This window comes from Orycteropus afer, unplaced genomic scaffold (genome assembly GCF_000298275.1).
Source record: "Orycteropus afer afer isolate SDZICR_OR568_19922 unplaced genomic scaffold, OryAfe1.0 scaffold00015, whole genome shotgun sequence".
NCBI classification, from domain to species: Eukaryota; Metazoa; Chordata; class Mammalia; order Tubulidentata; family Orycteropodidae; genus Orycteropus; species Orycteropus afer.
Window position 1 is genome coordinate 7,675,304 of NW_006921602.1, and position 18,659 is coordinate 7,693,962.

Consider the following 18,659-nt stretch of genomic DNA (forward strand, 5'->3'; position numbering starts at 1 on the left):
TTTGGTCATGTTGTCAGAAGGGACCATTCCCTGGAGAAGGATGTCATGCTTGGTAGGGTGGAGGGTTGACGAAAGAGGGGGAGGCCTTCAATGAGATGGATTGACACGGTGGCTGCAATGATGGGCTCAAGTATCGCAGGAATCATGCTGGCGTGAGATCAGGCAGTGTTTCGTTCTGCTGTGCATGGGGTCGCTATGAGTCAGAAATGACTCGACAACACCTAACAACAACACAGTATTTTTTTAGCATTGGTTAGTGCTCAGGTTACCTAGTGCCGCTCTGACAAGAATATACCACAAATGGGATGGCTTGAACAAACAGGAGATTATTCTCTCACAGTTCAGAGGCTTTAAATCCAAGTTCAAAGTGCCAGGCTCTAGGGGCTGGGTGAAGGCCCCTCAACCTTGGGCTTCAGCTCTGCCTCCTGCTCCCAGCCCACTGAGTTAGAGGCATCTCTTCACTTAGGCAGCTTACTGGCTGCTGAGGCTGACAAGCCCAAGGTTGACAAATGAAACAGCACAGTCCTGATGTTACCAAACACACGACAGGCCATTAATTCAAGTCCATTGAAAGTCCCAAGGTTGGCAGAGCATGGCATGCTGCTGAACAATGACACAGCTACATGCAGGGTTCAAGCATGCCATAAGCTAGAGACCATTCCCAAAGCTGTTTCTTATATACAGGAAGCAGACCACATCCACTCAGCTGCTTGTGGTAGGTCCCACCATGGAGGTGATTGCCAGTCTCATCATGGGGAATAACTACCACCAGCTGCCCAGCCACTCAACCAGGCCCAGCCAAGTTGACACACAAACTTAACCACCACACATAGTATTCCATTGTGTGTATGTACCATAGTTTGGTTATCCGTTCTCCTGTTGATGGGCACCTAGGTTGTTTCCATCTTTTTGCTATTGTAAATAGTGCTGCAATGAACATGGGTATGCATATATCTGTTCTTGTCCTGGTCTCACTTCTTTAGGATATATACCTAGGAGTGGGATTGCTGGATCAAACAGTATTTCTATTTCCAACTTTTTAAGGAATCACCACACTGCTTTCCACAGTGATTGTATCATGATTGTGTCTCATACGGTATATGAGAGTCACAATCTCTCCACATTCTCATCAGCATTTGTTATTTTCCGTCTTGCTGAACTCTGCCATTAGTGCTGGAGCAAGATGGTATTTTGCTGTTTGATTTACATCTCTTTAATGGCTAATGATCGTGAACATTTCTTCATGTGTTTGTTGGCCACCTAAATATCCTCTTTGGTGAAGTGTCTACTTATGTCTCCCCTCCATTTTTGAATTGGATTGTTTGTCTTTTTGTTGTTGAGATGTTGGAGTTTTCTATAAATTTGAGAGATAAAGTCCCTTGTCAGATATGTTGTTGCCAAATATTTTTTCCCCCAATCTGTAGGTTCTCTTTTTGCTCTTTTGGAGAAGTCTTTGGAAGCACATAAAAATTTAATTTTTAGAAAGTCCCATGCATCTAGTTTATCTTCTGCTGTTTGTGCATTTTGGGTTATGCTTGATAGTCTATTTATGCCATAAGTTAGGGCCCCTAAATTTGCCCCTACTTTTTCCTTGAGTAACTTTATAGTTTTAGGGTCTTTGATCTATCTGAAGTTCATTTTTGTGTATGGTGTGAAGTACAGATCCTGTTTCACTTTTCAGCAAATGAATATCCAATTCTGCCAGCACCATTTGTTAAAGAGACCATCCCTTCCCCATTTAATGGATTTCAGCCATTTGTCAAGAATCAGCTGATCATAGGTCAATGGATCTATTTCTGGGTTCTCAATTCTATTCCACTGATCTATGTGTCTGTCGTTGTACCAATACCAGGATGTTTTGACTACTGTGGCTGTATAGTAGGTTTTGAGATCTGGGTGTATGAGACCTACTTTGTTCTTCTTCTTCAATAGTGCTTTGCTTATCTGAAGTCTCTTTCCTTTAATGATTGTTTTTTCCACATGCTTAAAGAATGTTGATGGGATCTGGACTGGGATTGTATTGAAAGTATGGATTGCTTTGAGTAGTGACATTTTCACAGTGTTCAATCTTCCTATCTATGAGCGTGGTATATTATTCCATTTATGTAGATCTCTTATGGTTTCTTGAAGTAGTCTTTTGTAAGTTTCTTTGTACAGGTCTTTTGTGTCCCTGGTAAGATTTATTCCCAAGTATTTTATTTTTTTGGTAGCTATTGTAAATGGAGGAGCTCTGGTGGTGTAGTGCCTAAGGCACTTGACTGCTAATCAAAAGGCTGGCAGTTCAAACCCACCAGCCACTCCTCAGAAGAAAGATTGGGCAATGTATTTCTGTAGTGACACTGCTGCAGAAACCCTTGGAAACCCAAAGAGGGGTTGCTATGAGTTGGATCCAACTTGATGGCAGTGAGTTTGGAGTTTCAGGAGCTCTGGTGACGTAGTGCCTAAGGCATTTGACTGCTAACCAGAAGGCTGGGGGTTCAAACCCAACAGCCACTCCTCAGAAGGAAGGTTAGGCAATCTCCTTCTATAGGGATACTGCCTTGGAAACCCAAGGAGGGATCGCTATGAGTCAGATCCAACTCCACCACAGTGAGTTTCTTTCTTTCTTTTTTTAATTGTAAATAGTATTGATTTCCTGCTCAGCAATCTCTTTGCTGGTGTAGAGGAATCCAACTGATTTCTCTATGTTGATCTTGTATCCTGCCATTGTGCTAAATCTCTCTCTCTCTCTCTTTTTTTTTTTTTTTGCTGAGTAGTTATTTTGCTGAGTCTCTTGGGTTTGTATTGTGTTTATTGTTTATGGTCTGTTTCCCAACCGCATCCCACTTCTGCTAGAATGTAAGCTCCAAGGATATTGGAAACTTTTGTTTTTTTATACACTGATGTATCCCAAGTAGTTAGAAAAGTGCCCAGAACATAAAAAACAACAACAACAGAAACCCCTCCAAAATCCATTGCCATTGAGTGAATTCTGACTCCCAGTGATCCTACAGGACAGAGCAGAAATGCCCCATAAGGTTTCCAAGGCTGTAAATCTTTACAGAAGCAGACTGTCTCATCTTTGTCCATGGAATGGCTGGTGGGTTTGAACTCCTGGCCTTTTGGTTAGCAGCCCAGTGCATTAATCACTTCACTGCCAGAGCTCCTTGACCAGTACATAGTAGGTATAAAACAAAGTTGATGAATAAATGAACTAAAAACAGTGGCATTTAAGGCAGCACCAACTGGAAGATGTGCATGAGGCCAAAGGTAGACAATAAAGTCGAGGATAGAAAACAAAATTTCCAACCTGATTCCTGAAACTACAATACTGAGTTTTCTCTAAACACAAATCTATTTGGATAGCATTTAGCTCCAGAATTTCTGCAGAATTAGAAAACAAACAAACAAACAAACAACTCTTCTTTTAGAGAAAATAAGCAAAACTAATCAGGTTCATATGTATGAAAAATGTCCTGGGACACCAACTATCTAGGTTTCGTCTTTCTATAAACTTTGGTGTGTGTGTAAAACTGCCCCAGCCTGATTGCCAATTTTATTTTTAAAATCTAAGTTCTATTTTCATTACCCTTCCATTTCTATTTTTTATCCTCAGGGAAAGAGAGAGCAGTTACTGCCAGGGCATTCTCACATCTTCCAAAGAAATGGCATAGGTGTTAATCTTCTATTTATGTTTGATGTGGGTAATGATGGCTATGACTAGAGATGTAGGTTTATTAATATGCAGGGCTCTCACCTCATTAGTGGCGATGTATGTTTTGAAGTTAAGCTGCAATGTCTGCTGTAATGCTGGATCTGGCCTTACAGATTTTCTCACTGTTCATTTTCTTTGTTTTTACCCACAGTAAGTAGATGACATACTTATAGGGCTCACACATACGCCTTTTGATAAAGACAATTTCTCCACAGTAGTTAATCTTGGTGGATTTTTCAAATACTTTCAATAATTATGTCCTTATGTGATATCACATGTTTGGTTTATCTTAGAGAAAAGATTTTTATAGCTTTTGACCCAGCAATATGAAATATAATAAACTCCCTCCATGTCTTGATTTGTGAGTGGAGTATGCTTATTAACTAGATAAGGTGATTAACTCAGTTTAATACATAGCAAAAATATAACTGCAATAATATAGGATAGTTTATAAAGAACTTGTACATAGCCATCTCAACCAAATCTTAAAAACAGCAAAAGAAACTCAATAGCAAAACTGGACTGAATACAATATTTGATGACTCGTTATGAATAACAACTTCAAGTTGTACTTCAAGTTCCAAAAAATTTCCAATTGACATAACACACTACCAAATTAACTTTCACCAGACTAACCAGCCTCATAGGATGGGTGTTTTGTCACTGCTTACTGCTCAGATTTCCTTCAACATCATGGTCCTCCTTCTCATATACATTATGAGAAGGACTCTAGATTTTCAACAGCTTGTGTGGAATTCATCAACTATGTTTTATAAATTCTGCAGTATACCAATTGTATTTTTCATGGCTAAAAATCACGGACCACCTTTAAATGAGAGAAACCGTTTGTTATCATTTCTCATTAGGTAGTTGAACATATCTCCACTTCTTAAGCTTTTAAAATTTTTGCTCACAATTACAAAGCTATTTCTTTTTTTCTTCCTACCCTGGTCTTTAGGGGCAGCATTTGGTAGGGAAAAAAATGCGGAGAGGAGAACACAGGTTCTCAGACTAAGACAAAGGAGAAAGGTTTAGTTCACTCATGAGTGTTTCTCTTTCCCCATCTTCCTTTCACTGCCTGTCTGCTCACAGCATTTGTACCAGGCTCCCCCTCCTATAGAAGGACTCATGCCTTTGATTTGACAGTGTGACACATATTGAGCTAGAATTCCATCACCATTCATTTAGAGAAGGCAAAAATGAGTATATGTGCTTTTAAGAAGGCACAGCAATGAGTTTATATAGCAGAAGTGTATAAACAAGTATATTACCTATTTAATTGCCTTAGCTGAACTTAAAAGCTCTGATCTTTAATTGCCTGATTGAACTGATCTAAAAAGCTACAATTTTTTTTAATCAAGGAGAAAATTAAATAGCTTTTTGGTAAATAAAAAGGCATCTTTAATCTTATTTTTATGGAATTCAAGTTATCAAATATGGATAAAACCTCTAAAATATTAAGTTAACAACCACTCAATCTAGAGTAAACTTCTCATTACAATGCTTTACAAAGTCTACAGGGACACCTGGCTTCTTTCACTCTTCAATAAAAATACATGCTTTTAAATCCAGAAGGTAAAAGTTTTCATGAATAGCTAAGAAACCCAACAGCTAAACATACAAATATATTTAAAGGGGTGTATTACCATAGCACATTTATTTCTCAAGTTGAGCGCCCATAACTACAGGGAAGTAACTATTCACCTACATTAGTCTTTCCATCCAGACAGATATGGGTGCATCTCACTCATTGGTATTTATTTACAACTGAAATTCCTTGAGAGATTTTGTTGGCCCACTTTCCCTGCCCTCACTCAGACCCTGAGGCTATCTTCTTTAATAATTAGTGGTATTTTATAGTAGGTTATTCTCTGTGGGAGTTGGGCTGGCCAGTACAGACTGAAAAGAGAAGTATGGGCTCAGGAGTCCCTTTTGAGAACTCCATGCCCTCAACTTGTCAAACCATTAAGGCCTTGGCACATCACTGATCAAAACATACTTCTTATCCCAAATTGCATCCTGACCTGGGGAGAAGGACTTACCTGACTCTGAGAGGCTCTAGTCAACCACACTTATCCACAGTGATCATATAGTGGCTGCACTGGGTATATGACAAATACACTAGACTTTAGTTTTTCTTTTATTTTGTTGTTGTTGAGAATATACACAGCAAGACATACAATTTAACTGTTTCTACATGTCCAATTCAGTGACACTGATTTCATTCTTTGAGTTGTGCAACCATTTTCATCCTTTGTTTCTGAGTAGTTCCTCCCCCATTAACATAAAGTCCCTGCCCCCTAAGGTTCCTATGTAATTTTTTGAGTTGCTGTTGTCTCTCTCCTTCCATATAGATAGTTCTTAAAAGAGTATAAAGCCCAAGGCAGACATTTTAAAGTAGGTAAGCTAAACTACTGTTTGTTTTTAAGAAGACTTTTGGTTTAAGTTTCAATGATTATCTCAAAGCAATCATTTTAGGGGTTCCTTCAGCACCCCTGGCTTCAGAAAGTCTGGATTCCATAATTTCAAATTCCATTCTGCATTTATCTCCTTTTGGTCAGCATTCTAGTACAGACATTTGATCAAAATGTTTGTAATGGTAATCAACCTTTTCACAAAAAAAAAAAAAAAAAGCAGATCATAAAGACTCAGTAAACACTAAAACAACAGCAATGAAGGAAATCTTAAGAAAATCTGTAAGCAAAGTTAACTCAGCACTGAAAAACATATGGAACAAAGAAACCTTTACTACCATGCACACGCACACACACACACAGACACAGACACAAACAAAAAATATACCAAAGCGACAGTAATAAATGCATACCTATTGCTAATTACACTGGATGTAAATGGATTAAATGCACCAGTCAAGAGTCAGAGAGTAGCAAAATGGATAAGAAAACATGTCCCAAGAAAATGCTATCTTCAAGAGACACACCTAAGACATAAAGACAAAAATAAATTAAATATCAAAGGACAGAAAAACATATATCAAGCAAATATTAACCAAAAAGAGAAGTGGCAATATTCATTTCTGATAAAATAGACTTTAAGGCAAAAACCAGCAAAAGATACAAGGAAGGACATTATATAATAATTAAAGGATCAATCCAACAAGAAGACATTGCCATAATCAATATCTACACACTCAATGAAAGAGCTCCAAAATATATAAATTAAACTGTAACAGATTTAAACAGAGAACCAGACAAGTCCAAAATAATAGTAGGAAACTTTTAACACATCACTTCCGACAAAGGACAGAACAATCAGAAAGAAATTCAACAAAGATACAGAAGATCTAATCACACAACCAACCAATTTGACCTCACAAATGTATATAGAACACTCCACCCCAAAGGAATACAACATATATTATTTTCCAGCACACATGGAATACTCTCCAGAATAGAACATACGTTAGGTTACAAAGCAAGCCTCATTAAATTTAAAAACATTGAAATACTACAAAGCATCTTCTCAGATCACAATGCTATAAAATAAGAAATCAACAACAGGAAGAGCAAAGAGAAAAATGAAAACATGGAAACTGAATAACACCATAATTAAAAACTACTGGGTAACAAATGAAATTAAAAATGAAATAAAGTAATTCCCTGAATCTAACTGGACTGAGAACAGACATACCAAAATCTTTGGGTCACAGCAAAAGCAGCGCTCAAAGGACAATTTATACCAATAAACACACAAATTAAAAGAGATGAAGGAACTAAAACCAAGACCTTAACCTAACATCTCCAACAATTAGAAAAAGAACATCAAAAAAGTCCACAGTCATCAGAAGAAAAGAGATAATAAAGATTTGAGCAGAAATAAATGAAACAAAACAGAAAAACAATAGAAAGAATTAACAAGACTAGATGTTGGTTCTTTGAAAGAATTAATAAAATAATAATCACTGACAAATTTAACAAAAGAAAAGGAGAAAATACAAACAACATGAGTAAGAAATGAAATACGTGATGTCACAGAAGAACTAACTGAAATAAAAAGGATAATAACAACACTATGAAGAATTGTACTCCAACAAATTTGAAAACCTAGAAGAAATGGACAAATCTCTAAAAACATATACTGATTATTACTGGTGTTGGAATGTGAAAGTTGGAAACAAAGAAGAATCACTGATAGCTGGAAAATATGGCCTCGGTGATAGAAATGATGCTGGACATCACATCACACAGCAGAATTTTGCAAGACCAACAACTTATTCCGCAAATAACATTTTTCAACAACCTAAATGGTGGCTATACATGGGGATCTCACCAGATGGAATACACAGGAATCAGACTGACTACATCTGTGGAAAGAGGTGATGGAGAAGCTCATTATCTTCAGCTAAAACAAGGCCTGGAGTTGACTGTGGAACAGACCATCAATTACTCATATCTAAGTGCAAGTTGAAGCTGAAGACAATTAAAACAAGTCCACAAGAGCCAAAATATGACCTTGATTACATTCCACCTGAATTTAGAGACCATCTGAAGAATAAATTTGATGAGTTAAATACCAGTGACCAGAAACCAGATAAATTGTGGGATGACATCAAGAATATCATAGATACAGAAAGCAAAAAGTCATTAGAAAGACAGGAAAGGAAGAAAAGAGCAAAATGGATGTCAGAAGAGACTCTGAAATTTGCTCTTGAATGGAGAGTAGTTAAAGCAAATGGAAGAAGTGACAAGATAAAAGAACTGAACTGAAGATTTCAAAGAGCAGCTCAAGAAGACAAAGTCAGTTATTATAATGAAACGTGCAAAGACCGAGGGTTAGAATCCAAGAAAGGAAGAATGTGCTCAGCGTTTCTAGCTCAAAGAACTAAAGAAAAAAATTCAAGCATCAAGTCACAATATTGGAAGATTCTATGGGCAAAATATTGAATGATGCAAGAAGCATCAAAAGAAGATAGAAAGAATACACAGAGTCACTGTACCAAAAAGAACTGGTCAATATTCATTTATTTCAGGAGGTGGCATATGATCAAGAACCAGTGGTACTGAAGGAAGAAGTCAAAGCTGTGCTCAAGGAACTAGAGAAAAACAAGGCTCTGGTAATTGACCGAATAACCATTGATATGCTTCAACAATGGATACAGTGCTGGGGGCACATACTCATCTATGCCAAGAAATTTGGAAGACAGCTACCTGGCCAAATGACTGGAAGAGATCCATATTTGCACCCATTCCAAAAAAGGTGATCCAACAGAATGTAGAAATTATTAAACAGTATCATTAATATCACATGCAAATAAAATTTTGTTGAAGATAATTCAAAAACAGTTGCAGCAGTATATTGACTAGGAACTTCCAGAAATGCAAGCTGGACTCAGAAGAGGGTGTGGAATGAGGGATATCATTGCTGATATCAGATGGATCTCAGCTGAAAGCAAAGAATACCAGAAAGATGTTTACTTGTGTCTTATTCACTATGCAAAAGCATTAGACTCTGTGGATCACAGCAAATGATATATAACATTGAGAAGAATGGGAATTCCAGAATACTTCATTGTGCTTGTGAAGAATCTGTACATAGACCAGGAGGTTGTTGTTGAAACAGAACAAGGGGACACCGCATGGTTTAAAATCAGGAAAGGTGTGTAACAAGGTTGTATCCTTTCACCATACTAATTCAATATGTATGCTGAGCAAATAATTTCAGAAACTGGACTATATGAAGAAGAAAGCAGGATCAGGAATGGAGGAAGATCATTAACAACCTGTGACATAGAGATGACACAATTTTGCTTGCTAAAAGTGAGGATGACTTGAAGTATTTACTGATGAAGATGAAAGACTATAGTCTGCAGTATGGATTACATCTCAACATAAGGAAAACAAAAGTCCTTACAACTGGACCAATTAGCAGCATCAAGATAAATGGAGAAAAGACTGAATGAAATTTTAAACGATTTCATATTACTTGGATCCACAATCAACACGCATGGAAGCTACAGTCAAAAAAGCAGATGCTTGCACTGGGAAAATCTGCTACAAAGGACCTCTTTAAAGTACTCAAGAGCAAAGATGTCACTTTGAAGACTAAGATGTGCCTAATCCAAGCCATGGTATTTTCAATCACCTTTATGCATGTGAAAGCTGGAAAATGAATAAGGAAGACCAAAGACGAGTTGATGCTTTTGAGTTGTGGTGTTGGCTGACTACCAGAACAAACAAATCTTCCCTGGAGGAAGTGCAGCCAGAATGCTCCTTAGAAGGGAAAATGGCCAGACTTCATCTCACATAGTTTAGTCACGTTGTTAGAAGGGACCATTCTCTGGAGAAAGATAGCATGGTAGGTAAAGTAGAGGGCAGCAAAAAAAGAGAAAATCCTCAACAAGATGGATTGACACAGTGGTTGCAACGGTGGGCTCAGGTACAGCAGGGACTGTGAGGATGGCCCATGACTGGGCAGTGTTTTGTTCTGTTGTACACAGGATAGGATTGCCATGAGTTGGAGCTAACTCAATAGCAGCTAACAACAACAACAGCCCATACTAACATAATCCAAGGTAGAAAATATGAATGGTGCCATCACAAAAGAATGCATTGAAAAGATTTTATATATATATATATACACACACGTATATATACATACACACATATACATATATATAATGTATGTATATTATATATGTTATATATATGTATGTATATATAATACAACAAAATAAAAGTCCTGGCTCAGACAGCTTCACTGATGAATTCTACCAAACACAGAAAGAAGAGCTGATACCAATTATACTCAAACTAGGAGCTCTGGTAGCATAGTGGCTAAGGCACTAGACTGCTAACCAGAAGGGTGGTGGTTCAAACCCACCAGCCACTCCTCAGAAGGAAGGTTGGGCATTCCTACTTCGTAGTGATACTGCCTCGGAAACCCAAGGAGGGGTCACTATGAGTCGGGGCCGACTCGATGGCAAACAACAACAACAACAACATACTCAAACTATTCCAGAACACAGAAAAGAACAGAATACTCTCAAACTCTTGAAGCAAGCATAACTCTGATACCAAAACGAGGTAAAAATACTACTAAAAACAGAAAACTATTTGACCTATATTCCTCATTAAACCCTATGGTACAGTTCTACTCTATCCTATAGGCTTGCTAGGAGTCAGAATTGAGTCAATAGCAGTGGGTTGGGTTTGGTTTATTCCTCATGAAGAGAAATGCAAAAATTCTCAACAAAATCCTACCAACAGAATCCAATGACATATTAAAAAAAACAGTATATCATGACCAAATGGGATTCATACGAGGTATGTAAGGATCATTCAATATTAGAAAAACAATTAATGTAATCCATCCCATAAATAAAACTAAGGGAAAAAAGACCCATGATCATATCAGTTGATGCAGAAAAGGCATCTGAAAAAATCCAACAGCAGTTTTTGATAAAAATGCTCAGTAAAACAGGAATAGAAGAGAAATTCCTCAAAATAAATAAGGGCACATATATAAACCAACAGTCAAAAGTATACTCAACAGAGAGAGACTATAAACATTTCTTTTGCAAATGAGAATCAGACAAAAATGCCCTTTATCAACACTCCAATATGGAATTGTTAGTCCTAACCAGAACAATAAGCAGAGAAAAGGAAATAAAAGGCATCCAAAATTGGCAAGTAGTAGTAAATTATATTTGCAGATGATATGATCCTATACACAGGAAATCCCAGAGACTCAACAAGAAAACTACTTGAACTTACAGAAGGATTCAGCAAAGTGGTAGGGTACAAGATCAACATACAAAACTCAGTTAGATTCTTCTACACTAAAGAGGAGAATTCCAAAAAGGAAATCAGGAAAACAATACCATTTACAGTAGCTACCCAAAAGATGTCTTGTTTTTGTTGTTAGGTGTCATCTTGTCGGCTTTGACTCATAGCGACCCTGTGTACAACAGAGTGAAACTCTGCCCTGTCCTGTGCCATCCACACAATCCTTGCTATATTTAAGCCCATCACTGCAGCCACTATGTCAATCCATCTTGTTGAGGGTCTTCCCTTTTTTTGCTGACCATCTACCTTACCAAGCATGATATTCTTCTTCAGGGAGTGGTCCCTTCTGACAACATAACCTAAGTGCATGAGATGAAGTATGGCCACTCTTGCGTCTAAGGAACACTCTGGCTCCACTTCTTCCAGGGTAGATGTGTTTGTTCTTCTGGCAGTCCATGGTATTTTCAGTATTCTTGGCCAACACCACAATGAAAACACATCAACTCTTCTTTGGTCTTCCTTATTCACTGTCCAGCTTTCACATGTATTTGAAGAGATTGAAAACACCATGGCTTGGGTCAGGCACACCTTAGTCTTGAAAGCGACATCTTTTCTTCTTAATACTTTAAATAAATCTTTTGCAGCAGATTTGTCCAGTGCAACACAATGTTTGATTTCTTGACTGCTGCTTCCTTGGATGTTGATTGTGGATCCATGTAAAATGAAATCCCTGACAACCTGAATCTTTTCTCCATTTATCTTGATGTTCCTTACTGGTTCAGTTGTGAGGATTTTTGTTTTCTTTATTTTGAGGAAGGAGCTCTGGTGGTGTAGTACTTAAGGCATTTGACTGTTAACCAGAAAATTGGCAGTTCAAACCCACCAGCCATTCCACAGAACAAAGACTGGGCAATCTACTTCCATAAAGATTTACTGCCTCATAATCCCAAAGGGGTTTGCTATGAGTTGGAATTGACTTGATGACAGTGAGTTTGGTTTGATTTTTTGTTTATTTTGAGGTATAATCCATACTGAAGACTGTAGTCTTTGATCTTCATCAATAAGTGCTTCACATCATCTTCACTTTCAGCAAGCAAGATTGTGTCACCTACATATCACAGGTTGTTAATGATTTGGATGCATATTCTTCTTTATATGGTCCAGCTTCTTGGATTATTTGCTCAGCATATATATTGAACAAATATGGTGAAAAGATACAACCCTGATGTACACTCTTCCTGATTTTAAACCATGCAGTATCCCTTGTTCTGTTTGAATGACAGCCTTTTGATCTATGTACAGATTCCTCATGAGAACAATCAAGTGTTCTGGAATTCCCATTCTTTGTAATGTTATCCATAATTTGTTATGATCCACACAGTTGAATGCCTTTGCATAGTCAATAAAACACAAGTAGATATCTTTCTGGTACTCTTTGCTTTCACCCATTAGAGAGATGCAAATCAAAACAACAATGAGACACTATCTCATCCCAACATGAATAGCAAGTTCAAAAAAACAGAAAACAAAAAATGCTGGCAAGGGTATAGAGAGACTGAAACCCTCTTAAACTGCTGGTGAGAGTGTAAAATGATGTGACCACTGTAAAAAATGGTATGGTGCTTCCTTAAAAAGTTGGAAATAGAAATGCCATATGATCCAGTAATCCCATTACTAGTTGTATATCCTTGAGAAATAAGAGCCTTGATACAAACATATACATGCACACTCATGTTCATAATGAGAGTTATTCAAATAGCAAAAGAAAAAAAAAAAAGAAACAACGTTAGTGTCCATCAACAGATGAATGGATAAATACATATATAGAATGGAATACTGCTGTTTGTTGTTATGTGCCGTCAAGTCGGACCCAACTCATAGCAACCCTCCTTGGGTTTCTGAGGCAGTATCACTACAGAAGTAGATTGCCCAACCTTCCTTCCGAGGAGTGGCTGGTGGGTTTGAACCACCAGCCTTCTGGTTAGCAGTCAAGTGCTTTAGGCACTATGCTACCAGAGCTCCTAGAATGGAATATACTACACAATGTTAAAGAATAACATTGAATCTGCCAAACACCTCCCAACAAGAATGAACCTGGAAGACATCATGCTGAGTGAAATTAGTCAATCACAGAAGGACAAATATTGCACGGGACCACTACTACAAAAAGTCAAGAAAAGGTTTACTCAAAGAAAGAAGTATTCTTTGAAGATTACCAGGAGTGGGAGGGGAAGGGTACCCTCATTAACTAGAGGGTAGACACATATTAACTAGAATGAAGGAAAAGGCGATATATAATAAGAGGGAGGTCAGTACAAAATGATCAAGGCAAAGGAAGACACTGGGAAGAGCACAAGAGTTAATCACAACAAAGGTAAATACTATTACATACACAATCCTGCAATAATAGTAATAATACTCCACAAATGGATTCATAGATAGACATGCAAACTGAACAGGAGGGGAAGGTGAATGGGACTGCATTCATGAATATATACGGGTTTTAAAGTGCATATTTCTACATATGTATTTATATGTGTTGCAAATATATCCATTAATATAGTAGAGCACACAGTGGGGAAAGTTATGAAAACTTCTTAGCCATAACCAACCATGCTGAGAGAATGAGTGGCTGGGTCCAGGAGCCCAGGGTCAGAGTCATGGGGGACATTAAGGTCAGGTGGTATAACACAGTCCACAAACACAATGTTCTACATCCTAGTTGGATAAGTAGGGACTGGAGTCTTAGCTTATGAGCTGCCATCTAAGGTGCAACTATTCATCTCTCTCTCTCTCTCTCTGTCCAGAGCAAAGAAGAGCAAAGAAAATCAAAGATGCATGAAAACAATTAGTCCATGGGAACCCCAGCCTCCACAACCCTGAAACCAGAAGAACTAGATGGTACCTAGCTACCAATGCTGACCACTCTGAAAGGGATCATAAAGGAAGGTCTTGGATACAGGGGGAGAGAAATTTGGAACAAAAGTTAAAAAGACCAGGCTTACTGGTCTGATAGAGATTGGTAGAACTCCTAAGACTATGGCCCTTAGAACTCCTTCAAGCCTGGAACTCAACTCACCTCCTTGTTCAACTTTTAGCTAAGTAATAGGCCTATAAGTGAACAATAGCACCAGGGAGGTACGCACTCCCTAGAACACCCAATCATATGAGATTAAAAGGGCAGCATTTGCCCAGATATAAAGCTCAGAAGACAGGACCAAACCAAACCAAACTCGCTGCCATCAAGTCCATTCTGACTCATAGTGACTCCTATTGGTTTTCTGAGGCTGTAAATCTTTATGGAAGTAGATTGCCCCATCATTTTTCCAGAGAACTGCTGGTGGGTTTGAACCACTGACCTGGTCAGCAGACAAATGCCTGATACACTACGCCACCAGAGCTTAGGAAGGGACAGGAAAGAAGGATGAATGGAAACAGAAAACGGGGGGAGGTGGGAAGCATGCTATTACATTGTGGGAATTACAATCAATGTCACAAATCAAAATGTGTATGAATTGTTGAATGGAAAACCAATTTGCTCTATAAACTTTCACCTAAGTCATAATAAAAAGTTAAAATAAATCAATAAAATGACAAGAATTGACCACTGTGTTAATTCCTATTAAAATGGCTATAACCACTTTATGGGTTGGTGGGTTTGGGGGAGTTGGGGGCACAGGCAATGGAAACAATATATGTCATATTACATTAAATATCATTTTCTCCTAATCTTGGTGGTGAAAAATGATCTATTTTTCTCTTACCCAACAAACATTTACATACATATTTATGCACAGGGAAAGTAATACTGATACAACTGAACTCACTCTTCCTAAATCTACATTTTGCAGCAACTAAAAATAGAAAGTGGTTTTAAACACTTGGTTTACAATTCATTTAATCAGCATAAATATTTCAGGAACAAAACTGACATTTTACTTGTCAAAGTCCAGATTCCCTCTTCACAAAATGATAGAGGATTTAAGAAGAAATGTGGAATCATTAGGATATTAAAACCACCACAACAAAAAACAACTCTTAGTGACAGATGTGATGCTACCATTGAAGACATCAGTGTTTTTTTTTTTCCTTCTCATAGTTTATACCTTTTTTTAAAAAAACAAAAACAAAAACAAAACAAACTTTCCTTTAATCACATCTAATGTGTATGCTGTTACATTCCCCAACTGTGCATAAAGCTCGGATGAGCAGATGTGTAAAATTAAACAGTACTGTTAGTAACATTAGACCCTGAAGTGGCTTTGTTATAGTCTGTTTCTTACTTAATAATTTGCTCCAAGTGAATTCAGACACTTTGGGAACATTAAAACAGCAAAGGGAGGCTCCTTTTGCAACATTCAACAGTTGTCTGATTATTCTCTCATCTGTTCTCTTAATAGACCAGGGGACTTCTGATACTTTCACCAATGCCTTATGGAGGTAGCAGCATCACACCTCATTTAACTTCAGGAGAAGGAGAGAAAAATCACCATCAACACAAAGCTGATTACTATAAGGTGGAGGTCAGACATATCTCCACTCTCCAACCTTTTTACCAGTTCTGACAACAGGCTTGCCACAGCACTTTCTACTTCTCTGCTGGGTTCAATACACAGAACTCACAGACCACACTCATGATTATATAGTTTATGAGGGAAGTAATAGGCTACAGTTCTGGATCAGGATCAACTTGGAAGTAACAAGATACAGGATACAGTTCATAAATCAAGACAGCTCCCAACCAAGACAGCTCTCAGCTCCTTACTGGCCATGCCTGCCTGCAAGTCATGCTTGAGCCTCTGCCACTGGTCCCATTCAGCCTGGCCTTTGCCCTGCTGAACCAAGAGTTATAGCTCCTTAACTCTACCAACACACACTCAGAGACATTCCACTCTGCTAGCAAGCCTCCTGCCCGAAGGTGCTCAGCTCTTTGTTCCATGGGTTGGCAAGCTGCATCACAGCTGTCATGTGCCAGTCTCCTGGTTCCTACTGTCTTAAGCTGCTACCACTCTTGCCATGCCACACTGTTTCTTGTCCTTGTCTCTATTACAGTGCTCTCTCTTGGGTTTTGGAGGTTCTCAGCAGAGGGACCCCAGGTCCAAAGGACATGCTCCATTTTTGGCTCTTCCCCCTGATGGTAGTGAGGTCCCTTGAACTTCTGTGGAACTGGCTCTTCTATAAGGCTACTCCTCCCACTAAAACCATTGACAAATCCTCTTAGTATAGTAGGTCACAGTCACCTTATTTGCATAGTAAACTGTCCAAACCCTGCAAGGGTTTTATATACCTTACTTTTCTAGTAAACTGCTCAATCTCTTTGCAAGACTGTGGTCTAGCAAATCATTTTGGTAGAACTACAAACTTAGGACCAGAAAGGCCATAGATAAAAAGGAACTCATTGTACTGCACCTAATTTAAAGCTTCACATTGAAGGTGTATCAAGCAATCTCTTAAGAAACACCATATGGTGACATAAGTAATATTAACAAAGTGAAGATATGCCACGGTATAGAAAGTGAAGGCCTTGAAACTGAAGTAAGAAGAATGAGATCCTATCATTTAAAAATACTATGAAATATCTTTTTATGTGTTTGTTAAATGTGATTCAGAAAAATACCATACCAAGCTTATAATCCCAAAGAGAGCAGTTGAAGGAGAAAGCATTCACTGAAAGATAACTTTTATAAAGCAACCATCTTCTTCACTGCCAAATATAGCCTCTGGCTTAAATATAATTTATTCATCTTAGAAATCAAAGTATCTACAGGAAACCTTCCCCTCACCCCTTAGGTCAAAAAGCATTAAATCATAGTTTAAAAATCCATTACATACCTCTATGTAAAATCTTTAAACTCCACAAATAGGTAAGGCCTTTCACCACCTAAATTTAGAAAAGAGAAAACAATACAATTATTTTTATAGGGACTTTTCTACATTTCAAATATCCTATTGTCTATAATCCTTATAATTCGTAAGCATCTTTCATTTCTGTTCCAGGCTCTGTTGGGATGCCACACATGTAAGCCATAGGTTCCATCCTTTAACGAGCTTACGATGTTCTGAAGATAAGATACTCCAAATGAAAGAAACAAGTGTATGTGCATATAAGATGACCTATCGGTACATATACTAAATTCTTGGTGGTGTGGGTGAGGGAAGAGAGGAACTAGAAAAAATGAACAAAGACTTTCACTTTTTAATTTCTATATTTCCGTATTTGAATTTTTGAAAATAATTATATTTATGATAAAGGAAAGATATGTTTAACAAAGTGAACTAATGAAATAAGGCAGCAAATTCCAAGAATACAGCGGGTAAAATAGGTACCACTTTATGCCAGTAGTAAGGAAAGGCTTTACCAAGGTGCTAGGCCTTAAGTTCTTGATTCAACAAATGTGAGGAAAAGGGAAGAGAGCATTCAGAACAAGGTAAAATGTATAATCAAAGTGTTGGGGCAGAACACCCTTAAAAAATACCAAGGTCATAAAAGACAAGAAGTATCAAGGCACTACTCTAGATTAAGACTAGAGACATGACAACTGAATGAGATGCATAATCCCCAGACTAGATGCTGAGCCAGAATTTGTTTTTTTCCTTTTGAATATAAAGGATATTGTTGAACAACTGGCAAAATTTTTTAAAAAATAAGGTCTGCTGATTAGATTTTTGCTAGTTTCCTGATTTTAATCACTATTCACTGATTATGATTATGTCTCAGTAAATACAAACCTGAATTATTTAGGCATACAGGACCATGATGTCTGTAACTTATTCTCACATTTTTCATGGAAAAAAAAATCCAACCTGTATATGGATTTTTAAGCAAATACAATAAACTCTTAACAATTAGAGAATCTGAGGGAAGCATTTGTGGGGATTCTTTGTACTATTTTCACAAGTTTTCTGTAAGTTTTAAAATAAATTCAAAATAAAAATCTACTAAAATTTTTTTTTAAAAAAAGAACATTGGGGTAGGAAGGAATAAAGTGTACTACGATGATAGTCATCAGTCAGTCCGGCCAGAGTAAAATGTGTGTGTGAAAGAATCCTTTACGTTATGGTCATTACTTGGTCACAGCCAGCTACCCAGAGGGACCGAGTAGTTGATCCTGCGGGCTTGGGACCATAGTCGCAGGGGACATCAAACTCAAGTGGCATAACATACTATACAAAACATTGTTCCACCTACTACTTTGGCGAGTAGCGACTGGGACCTTAAA

General features: G+C 37.8%; 1 protein-coding gene across 1 annotated transcript in view; it reads right to left on the minus strand.

Moving 5' to 3' along the window:
- Window positions 1-18,659, minus strand: part of MAP2K5 (mitogen-activated protein kinase kinase 5) — a 358,912-nt gene that overhangs the window by 192,601 nt on the left and 147,652 nt on the right. The window contains exon 13 of the mRNA XM_007957397.2: window positions 17,272-17,320. Within this exon, the coding sequence (XP_007955588.2) occupies window positions 17,272-17,320 (49 nt within the window). The remainder of the gene's footprint in view (window positions 1-17,271; window positions 17,321-18,659) is intronic.